We start from the raw sequence: 10,783 nt of genomic DNA on the forward strand, positions 1-10,783 counted from the left end.
TTCCTTTGAGTCCTGCCTACGAATCACCTGCAGAGCAGAGTACAAATGGACCTTTGAAAACCTGGCAGCTAGGGCTTGGAGACCGTCCAGTGGGTAGTTGTGAAAGCATGAGGATCCAAGTTCAAATCTCTGTGGACTCTCCTAAAAAAACTGAGTTTGGTCACATATGCCTGTAATGGTCAGTCACTGGGGCTTGCTAGCTGTCAGCCGAGCTCCAGGTTCAGTGAGAGACCTTGTCTCAAGAGAACACGGTGAAGAGCTATAGAGCAGGACACCTGATGTCCTTATCTTGCTTCTGTACATAGATGGGCATGTGCGTGGGCACATGTGTGTGCAAGCTCACATGTGTGCACATGCGCACGTACACACACACACACACACACAGAGAGAGAAAGAGAGAGAGAGAGAGAGAGAGAGAGAGAGAGAGAGAGAGAGAGAAACAATAGATTCTAGTCAGAAAGGGCTCCATCCCTTCACCCTCGGGCTGAGAACCATGAACTGGGTTTGAAATGGTCCCACTGGATATGAGGCAAGTGACAGGTTGGGGGACCAGTGGTGGTGGGTAGCAGAAGGATATTTTATCGAATTGTCCAATTATATGGCATTATGCACATCTGAGAGCTCCAGGAGGGGCAAGAACACATCATATCCACCACGACCCTGCCCTTAGGTCTCTGCCAGACACACAGTGGATAGTCAACAAATGTTGCTGCCCTTAACATCATATGTATAGTCCTAAAACTATATTAAATACAAATATATTTCCAAATGTCGCCTTATGCCTTTAAAATACCTCATCCCTTTACTCCTATCTATTTCCTGTTTACTTTTTAGGTCCAAATTGGGGCTGACTGGCCTGGATTATCCACAAACAGGGAATCCCTTACCAGCTAAGATTTTTTTTTGGTTTAATTTGGTTCTGTTTTTAGTATAGAAAAGGTGCCTAGTGAATGCATTTTGAATTAAATCGAACCAGATAACGAAAGGTAGGTTTGAGGGTTCATGGAGAGCTCAGTTTCTTTTAGAAGGATTACAATGTGCAAATAAAACATTCCAATTAGTAAATCAAGAAAACACTTAGATCTACTGGTAGCCCGAGTGAGATCCTGGAAACCTTTAAGCCTGGGCTCTCATTTTTCCTTCTAGTTCAAGAGGCAAAAACACTGCAAGGGAGGCTAGAATGACAAGGGTTGCCAGTCTTGGGCTTACTCACCAGCCAGTCGGCCTGAGGGCTCCATCCTGAACTGTTCCACATCACCTTCTGCAGGGCGGTCAGTAGGGAAACAAGTTATCTCCAGGAGTAGGTTGCAGGCAACAGAGGTAACCCGTCCTTCCTGCATCTTCAATGTGACCGATGTTTGTTCAATCCCCGAAGCCAGTGCATGTTCAACTGTCCTCATTGCTTTTCCCTCTTTGTCTCCCAGTATTCCATACTTGTAAGTATGGCATTGCTGGGCAGAGTATTTTAGCTACAAACAAATCTGAGAGCGGATGATGGAGAAGATACTCTGCTTTGGTCACCGTGGGCCTAGGTTGATCTTTCTGAGGCTTCAGAAGTCATGGTCCTGTGTCTGCAGGTCTTACAGGGATCTCCTCCATTGATCTCTCACAGGACACTCAGCAGGGTAGGCTGTGTTTTCTGACCATTGATTTTGGACATCTTGGCTAATTCTCAGCTGTGTACTCTTGTGGGTTAGCCCGTTTGAAAGTGGGCTAACTCTGTCTGATTCATGTGGCTGCGCAGGTCTGGGGTTCCGGTCCACGTTTCCTCCTTGTTGTTTCCTTGGAATGTTCTTGTCTTTCTTATTGGACAGCCTCCTCCTTGTCTCCATCTGTCCTCCGTTTCTTTGATCTCTGTGTATTGATGGGAGTCTGTTATTGCCCTCATGGATGATCCAATTGGCAAGTCTTCTATATAAACACCTGAATGTTCTTCTTGGCGGAGACCTCTAGGGGGTGACACTGGGCAGCCCATAGAAGGCCAAAGGGATTGGAGGGTGCTGCAGGCATTCCATCTGTGCTCAGGGCAAGGTTTCCCCGGATGGGGAAGAAGGCAGGTTGAGAAAGCAGCTCTTTTCTGGAAAGCCAATGATTTGGAGCAGGCTGATTAGCATTGGGACACCAGAGGCTTCTTCTGGTCTTTATCCATTGGTTCTCATCTTTGTATGGTTGTCATCTTGCCAACCTTCCCGAACCCAGATGGAAGGTATCAGAAGCTCCCTGCCGACTGCCAGTGCTTGTCTGGTGTCTTTCTGATGGAAAGTCTGGGTGGTACCTGTCTCCAGACCCGCCTATTTCTCCCACTTAATAGTCTTTGGAAAAAAACAAAGAAAATTAGATTTTATTACAAGTCCAAGGCTGCTTTGTAGAGGTCTGGGTCTTTAAAAGTCTGAACACTTTTTATAATAAGGGGGGGGGGGGGGATAATGATCTTGGAGAGTGCAGACGTTGGACCTTTTAGCGGAGACTCCAGCCACATGAAGGCGACCATGAAAGCTCACCGGGGAGCAGGACTCCAATAAGGTGTCAGTAAACCAGAAGCTCTGGCTGCTGGCCAAAGCCACAGGCACTTGAGATGATGCTCTGGAGATGCAGGCAATATGTGGCAGTGCCTATAATTACATAACTTTTATACTCCCAGTTTGGACCATCTCATCCTCAGATCTCTGGTCCTATCCTTGCCACCCATTTTTAGCTTGTCTCCATCCCTCTCCGCCCCCTCCCTGGCCAAATCCTGTGCTTACAGGGTACCTCAGTATCTTTCTTCCTAGCATCTAAGCCCTCGAATTCAATGATATTACGTAGCTTTCCTTTCATACTTTTGAGCTCTTAGTCCTTAGAACATCTGTATGCAAATCAGTAGGGCTGGAGCTTGGATGCCCAGGACAGAACGTTTCATATGCATACACTGAGTGCAGAGAATGGGCAGAATGTTTGAAAGTTTCATTGGAAATTTAAAAGTGGTTTTTAATGTTAAATCTGACACGGATATGTTACATACTATAGAGTCAATTTGTTCAAGTTTAAGATAAAGTGATTTCTTGCCTGGGAAGATCCCTTTTGGACTATCTTTTTGCCTTGCTGGGGTTTGAACCCAGGACATTGTGTAGAGTAGGCAAGTGCACTAAGTACTACAGACCTGTATTCCTAATCACTTTGGATTATCTCTTGACTTTCTTAAATGAGCCATCCCTTCTGTTTTGACTTATGTCTCATATTTGATGAACACATCCTTTTTCTTTTCCTAGACCGTTTAAATAAATTTACTGACCCATCAGCTAATATTTTTTCGGACCTCTTTCAAAACTGTCTCTTCTTCCAGAAACATCTCTGTTGTCAAGGTGATTATTAAAGTCTGTACTATTCTCTTAAGTGGTTCTGTAAACCACAAACATCTCTCCAACCTTCAGAGCTAAGGTTCAGGTCACCACAAATAACCACCACTGTCACCCATCCATGGCCTGGAATACAGCACCATGCAGAGAATTGTCTCTCATCACAAGGAAGAAGAGTTGATGGTTGTAACTGAATGTAATAGCTTCCTTCAAGCAATCTGTCTGTCTGTTTCTCTCTCTGGAAATGGCAGGTTAGCTAGGACATGAGGTTGACTATGGGCCTTCAGGACCTTGTAACACAAAAGAATGCCACTGGATGGACCAACACCCAAGTGACCAGGGCTGGACCATGTGGCTTCTTTGAAGCTCTACCGCAGAACTCTGATTTCATGGGTGTAATGGCTGAAGAAGAGTCCTGACTTAGCAGGAAGCTCAAGTAAAGAATTTTTATGGGATCAGGGACTCCTCTGAGGGAGGCAAATGACAGACTGATGGAGAGGGCGTCTGAAAACCGGCGAAGAAGTACAAAGAAAAAAGATTTTACATACTGTGTCCACACCCTCTGGAGAAGGGTTATAAATTCTCATCAGAGGAAGGACACCCAGAGCTCCGAGGCTTGGAGAATTCACACTGTGTCTTCAGCCAGGCACCTCACTCCCTCCAGCACCATGCCATACAACTGCTGCCTGCCCACCATGAGCTGCCGCACCAGCTGCTCCTCCCGGCCCTGTATACCCAACAGCTGCCACAGCTGCACCCTGCCCGGGGCCTGCAACATCCCTGCCAATATCGGCAACTGCAATTGGTTCTGTGAGGGCTCCTTCAATGGCAACGAGAAGGAGACCATGCAGTTCCTGAATGACCGCCTGGCCAGCTACCTGGAGAAGGTGCGGCAGCTGGAGAGAGAGAACGCAGAACTGGAAAGTCGGATCCAGGAGAGGAACCAGCAGCAGGACCCTCTGGTGTGCCCCGCCTACCAGGCCTACTTCAGGACCATCGAGGAGCTGCAGCAGAAGGTGAGGGGCCATGCTGTCGTGTCTAAGTGATGGTACCTTACTGTGGTTCTCAGCCTGAGGTAGAGAAGTGTTTTTCATTTCCGACCAATAATGATCTGTCAGGGTCCATAAAGAAATGCAGTAGATAACTGCTGATGTTCATAAGGTCGATCCAGCAGATGACAGCTGCCACAATGATCCTTGCTTTCCCATTTTCCCTGCTAGTCATTTTAAAATAAGCTGAAGGTTTTATATTTATTGTCCATGCTCACTAAGTCATGTGGTCTCTCCTTCCTTAGATCCTGTGCAGCAAATCTGAGAACGCCAGGTTGGTGGTGCAGATAGATAACGCCAAGCTGGCTGCCGATGACTTCAGGACTAAGTGAGTTGTTTGGCATTCATGCTAGTATCCTTTGCTTTGACTTAACCTCCAGTTAATGGAAGGGATTTCCGTAGTTTTTCTGAACAGCAGACAATCTGTTAGTTGTGAATGTTTCTGCAAAAGACGTTTTGGGGGCAGAACCAAGCAAAAAGGAATCACAAAAAATGGGAAAAGGAAGATGTTGGGTTTGGATGGAGTATCCAGAAGTCTCTGTCCCCTGGGTCTACGCATTGCGGGAAGTAGGCAGGCAACACAATTGGTGTCTAACAAGGATTATTGTTCTGAATCTTGAGTTTTACCAGTTGCTGCTCTGACCCTGTCCTTTTTCAGGTATGAGACGGAGCTGTCCCTGAGGCAGCTGGTGGAGTCAGACATCAACGGCCTGCGCAGGATCCTGGACGAGCTGACCCTGTGCAAGTCTGATCTGGAGGCTCAGGTGGAGTCCCTGAAGGAGGAGCTGCTGTGTCTCAAGAGGAACCATGAGGAGGTGAGACCAGATGAAGAACCTAACTCAGCCTCAGGTTTTGGGGTCGGGAGAAACAGCACAAAGGGTATAAATACAAATCTCAGAATGTTTTTATGAATTCCTTTCAAAACCATTAAGACCCAATGAGAAAAAACTATAGTTGAACTTATCCATATTCTCAGACAGAATATACCTCATGTCAAAAACCCATGTATGATTTCCCAGACATCTCCATTTGCTGGCAATTTGCCACCGAGCTATAGAGTTCCAGACTTGCTATGTTGGTGATTTGATTATTCTCTTGCTAAGATCAATAAGACAAGGTGGACAAATGTTGCCTCCACTCTTCCAAAGTCTTGTGGAGCAATGAGTGGCTTCTCCTGGGAGGTGGCATGACAGGATTTTCTTTCGTTTTTGGTAGCAAGAATTATTTAATGTAAAACCTGATCTGTCTGGCCATCTTTTTGCATTTGAGGGTCTCACAGTTTCCAATCTGGGAAACTTGTTTGTTGGCCTGTTCTTCAACAGCAGATCAGCAAACCCTTGGGATTTCTTTTTGAAGACAAGTGTCATGTCAGGGTAATGGTGAGGAGGGAGTTGGGCCTATGGAGATTATTTGCATTGCACTGATATAATAAACTGCTCCACTCCAAGTTTTTTTTTTTTTAAGAAGGAAATATACTTAGTGCTTCAACAGGCAGGGTTATCTCTGAGACTCACTGAGAATAATAACTGTGAATTTATTCATCTGTAGGAAGTCAACACCCTGCGCTGCCAGCTTGGAGACCGCCTCAACGTGGAGGTGGACGCTGCTCCCACTGTGGACCTGAACCGCGTGCTCAATGAGACCAGGTGTCAGTACGAGGCCCTGGTGGAAACCAACCGCAGAGAAGTGGAGGAATGGTTCACCACACAGGTGGGCATCTGAGCTCATGGCCACCCAGGAACTGAGTCCCCCAGGACTCTAAGGCAGGGTCTGAGCCTGTCTCTGCCTTTGCCTCTTGCAGACCGAGGAGCTGAACAAGCAGGTGGTGTCCAGCTCAGAGCAGCTGCAGTCCTGCCAGGCAGAGATCATCGAGCTGAGACGCACAGTTAACGCCCTGGAGATCGAGCTGCAGGCCCAACACAACCTGGTGTGTAGTGTTCAGACCTGCTGCTGAGCAGTGTGGAGTCGGGAGGCAGAGTCACTGGGATGCCCCTGGGGCCACTCCCTCTTCCTAGTTCTTGAAGGCTGTGACTCCATTGCAAGGCCATGCAGGGATCTTTAGAGGGGACAGCTGTGTGACAGTCTCTGTCTTCTCCCCCCACAGAGAAACTCTCTGGAAAACACACTGACAGAGAGCGAGGCTCGCTACAGCTCCCAGCTGTCCCAGGTGCAGTGCCTGATCACCAACGTGGAGTCCCAGCTTGGTGAGATCCGGGCTGATCTGGAGCGTCAGAACCAGGAGTACCAGGTGCTGCTGGACATCCGGGCCAGGCTGGAGTGTGAGATCAACACGTACAGAGGCCTGCTGGAGAGCGAAGACTGCAAGTGAGTACACAGATGAATGGGTTTGATGAGTGCTCACAGGGGAGTATAGGGCTCCGTTGGAACTGTTACAGATTGTCTACCTTGGGAAAGAAAATCATGCCTTCCCACTTGACATGCTCAAACAGAACTTCCAAAACACTACAGCCCTCAGCGAAAACTCCAAGTGTCTTGTTAGCACAGTTGCCGGTGTACAAACTGAACTGGCACAGTTATCTTTGTACTCTACTGTGATAACATGAGAATCATGTGAGCTGTCTTTTTACAATACTCCATTGTATGGACAGCTTAAGATAGAAACTATCTTATCTGCTTGTGTAATAACCCTCGGGTAGGCGCGTTCAGTATTCTTCCAGGTCTCTATGTAAGGACGCCAGGGCTTGGAGAAGGCTGTAACCCACTCAAGGTCAAAAGCTAGTAGTGTGCAGATTTGGGGTGTCTCTGCAGTGCTTGTGGTTTTGCATAGGAGGGGGAATTTTAGTGAATTAAAGGTTTTGCAGTGGAGGGGAGCTGGGTCTTCTCTGTTCTAGGCTAGGATAAATCCTGACAGGACTTCTTCTCTTGCAAACTCTCTGATATGTGGTCATATATAGATAGGGTTGTATGTGGTTACTCTTTGGGACTCTCTGGTATGTGGTTATGCATCTGGCTCACCTCACCTTTCTCTTGTGTTCTTTGTTTCTAGGCTGCCCTGCAATCCCTGTGCCACAACCAATGCATGCGGAAAGCCCATCGGGCCCTGTGTCTCCAATCCCTGCACTCCGTGCCCACCCCCTGCCCCTTGCACACCGTGTGTCCCACGTCCCCGCTGTGGGCCATGCAACTCCTTTGTACGCTAGAACCTGAGAGATGCCAAAGGTGCAAGGATACAGGGCTTAGCGCTCCAGAGCTCTGACCTGGTTCTGGTTCATTCTGCAAAACAGGCGTAAAAACACAGAATAGCCAGTGCAACCCTGGAATGACAGCCTCAGAAACTGCGCCTTCAGCTGCTGTATCCTCTCTAGACCACTGCCTGCCTGCTTTTTCCTTCAGAAGGACCTGACTCTCCCTTGGCTCATCTGGAGGACTCTGAAGTGCCAGCGGCCCTCCCTTGTAATCTTACAATAAACATTTTCCTGCCAAAAGCAGATGCCTTTCTTATTGGTATTCATTTGTCGCCATCTGCTCCCCATCTTAGGACTCTATAAAATGCCACTTGAAAGTCAAGCTTTATAATGGGCTTGTGTCCTGATGGCTGGCCTGACACCTGCACCCATGGGTGAAGTAGAGCAGCCACCAGGAGGGAGTGTGAGGCTGCTGCAATGCAGGCTGTTATCTCCATTTCATTATTTCTATATTTCTCTCAGGACATAGATTCTCCCAGAGCTGTTGATATCCAAGCCTGAACTTGAAGGCATGAACTAGGGATGGCAAAGAGGCTCTGGAAAACTCTTTTTTTTTTCCAGCAAGATCCTTGGATCTAGTGTTCTATGATTTTGGATTATTGTAGTTCAGGAAACCTCAGGGGTACCCTGTGAAGGAGCCTCCCATTCCCCCGGTTTTTCCTGCCATACTCAGACCGTCTTCCTTTCTTTTATGTGTGTTTTCATTATTGGCCAGGGCTTCCAGCCACTGACCGGGAGGATCCATCAGTTCTTCATGGGATATTTGTCCTCTCTCATGTCATTCTAACCATTCCCGGTGAACTCCTACTCTATAGATGCTGGGTGGTGCAGCAGGGAGAGACACTAACAGGCAGCTCCCAACCGCAAGCTACTCACAATTTGTTAAGAACATAAAGTTAGACCCACAAGGAGTGTTATCACCCTAAGACACAGAACCTTGATTCCTGAGCAAGTATCTGACCATTGAAAGAGACAAGCTCTGGAGACTGAGGACAGTGGGATGTCTCAAGAAATGGCAGCTTCTTTTAACTGGAAGGAAAATCCATAGAAATGATAAGTGTTGACTTCATAAAACCCCAGAGGACCCTTAGGATGCTATCAACCTGCTTTTATGAACCATGGTCTTGTGAACTGACAGAATCAAGACACTGTGTCTTCGCCAGTGTCCGCACCTTTTAAAATGCTCTCCTTCACCGGAAGAGCACAGGGTTCCAGTTTTTTCATATGCTTGCCAACGCTTCTTTTTTCTGTTTGTTTGAAGCGATAGTCATCAGAACGGGTGTGAAGTGGTACCTTATAGTGCTGTCCATTTGCATGACCCTGATGACCAAAGCCCTCGAGCATCTTTTTAAATGGCCATTTGCACATCTTCTTCGGAGACTTGTCAGTTGAAGTTTTTATTCATTTTTAAGATGGTTAGTCTCTTTTTTTGTTATAGGAGTTCATAATAAATTCTAGACCTTATTTCCCACCAGATATATGATCTGTAGATATTTCCTCCCAGTTTGTGAACTCCTTGGTTTATCCACCCCCTTTCTGGGCCTTGGATCCTGACTTTCGGGCCTCACATATGTTAAGCAAGTAGTGGGTCACCAGGTTGTATTTCCGGACCATGTTTCTTTTCTTGATAGAGTACTTTACTTTTTCCTTTTAAATTTAATTTATTTTATGTATATAAGTGCATCATGTGTGTGCCACGCCCATGGAGGCTGGAAGAAGGTATTAGATTCCCTGGAACCAGAATTACAGAGGGTTCTGAGCCGCCATACAGATACTGGGGGCTGAATCCAGGTGCTCTTGACTGCTGAGGCATCTCTCCAGTCCTTGGTTGAGTATCTGATGCACAGAAGTTTTATTTTGGAGGAAGTTTGTTGAATTTTTCTTTTGGTTGTCTGAGATCCTGGTGTCAAATCCAGATTCACAAAGATGTTCCTTTATAGTTTTAGCTCTGATGTTTGAGACTTTGATCCTTTAAGAAATCTTAAAAAAATAATTATTTTTTAACATATTTTGTGCATGTATATGTATATAAGAGAGTGGTCTTGTGCCAAGCTCATACGCGGAACTTAGAGGATGATCTGCAGGAGTTGATTCTCCCCTTCCGCCATGTGAGTCCTTGGGACTGAGCTCATGTTGTCAGGCTTGGCAGCAAGTGCCTTCCCCACTGAGTCTTCTCGTCAGTCCCCTTTCAGGTTTTCCATGGTTGGTGTGGAGAAATGCTTCTCGATCTCTTGATCTTAGTGCAACATAAAACTTGGGTTTGAGATCAGTTTTGGACTTCTAACTTATGGGATTCTAAGGAGTGCATTTGAGTCATTTTAAGGCCTTTACTTTGTGGGAACTCATGGCAGTAGAAACAAGAAACCAATATAGCTCTTACCTATTGAGGGCCCTCCACGACTTAGGATGTTATCACAAATGAATGTTTATAACAGTGCTAGAATCAAACCCACTTTACAGATGAGGACACTGAGGTTTGGACACTGGCTTAAAAAATCACATTTGGTTATTAGAATCAGGTCCCACCTATTGTTATAGCCAAGACTCTACCACAAAGTATGAAGAATGGAATGTCTACATCTAGGTTATTGACATTCTTCAAAGCATGCACAAGCTCCGTACACGGGTACATTCCAGACTCATTTTTTTTTGTCAAGCCCCTCTAAAGAGAATAATGGATCATAATTGATATAATTACACAGTTTGTTTGCTTTTAATTATCTAACTTGTCTACCTTACTCCCAACTCCTCTTTGAATAGCTTCACAAGAGTCAAGCCAATCCTCAAGCAGAAAGGTCTGTTGTTCACAACAGACGAGTATTGAAGAAAGGCAGCCCCCACCCCCGAAAACTCTGCGTAAGGTTTAAGTAGATATAGCCTCTGCACTAGAGGGGCACTGTGGTTATGAACAGAACTTATAAGATCCACAAATCATAGTATGTTCTTCAAACACATCTTAATGTTTAAAGAAATGTGCTCTACAGTTCCCCAAAACCTTTGAAATGGCTTTTAATGTTCCCTGGTGTGCCACTGTTACCAACAGACCTATGACAAAACAACAGTTCTCAGTGTTGGGGGTGCATTGAAAAACCTGGGGAGCACAATTAATAACTTTTGAGAGTGCTGTCTCCTCTTAAACAGATTGATTTATTCGACTCAAGAGCCAAAGGTCAGTTTGGTCCCATGGGACTTG

The 10,783-nt window shown here is 46.1% G+C and overlaps 1 protein-coding gene across 1 annotated transcript; it reads left to right on the top strand.

Annotated features, from left to right (window-relative positions):
- Positions 1 to 3,944: 3,944 nt before the first annotated feature.
- Positions 3,945 to 7,833, top strand: LOC148120785 (keratin, type I cuticular Ha1). Its single transcript, XM_087909519.1, has 7 exons — positions 3,945 to 4,351; positions 4,630 to 4,712; positions 5,043 to 5,199; positions 5,933 to 6,094; positions 6,186 to 6,311; positions 6,489 to 6,709; positions 7,392 to 7,833. Exons 1-7 carry the CDS (start codon positions 4,004 to 4,006, stop codon positions 7,543 to 7,545), a joined length of 1,251 nt encoding a protein of 416 aa, XP_087765645.1. The 5' UTR covers positions 3,945 to 4,003; the 3' UTR covers positions 7,546 to 7,833.
- Positions 7,834 to 10,783: the final 2,950 nt, after the last annotated feature.

The sequence above is a fragment of the Myodes glareolus genome, chromosome 9, assembly GCF_982192425.1.
Source record: "Myodes glareolus chromosome 9, mMyoGla1.1, whole genome shotgun sequence".
Taxonomy (NCBI): domain Eukaryota; kingdom Metazoa; phylum Chordata; class Mammalia; order Rodentia; family Cricetidae; genus Myodes; species Myodes glareolus.

What these genes read in the sequence shown, in the direction of transcription:
- LOC148120785 (XM_087909519.1), top strand. Translation starts at nt 4,004, where the DNA reads ATGCCATACAACTGCTGCCTGCCCACCATGAGCTGCCGCACCAGCTGC. An exon ending in TCAAGAGGAACCATGAGGAG is followed by an intron (nt 5,200 to 5,932) that starts GTGAGACCAGAT and finishes ATTCATCTGTAG; the next exon opens with GAAGTCAACACCCTGCGCTG. An exon ending in AGGAATGGTTCACCACACAG is followed by an intron (nt 6,095 to 6,185) that starts GTGGGCATCTGA and finishes TGCCTCTTGCAG; the next exon opens with ACCGAGGAGCTGAACAAGCA.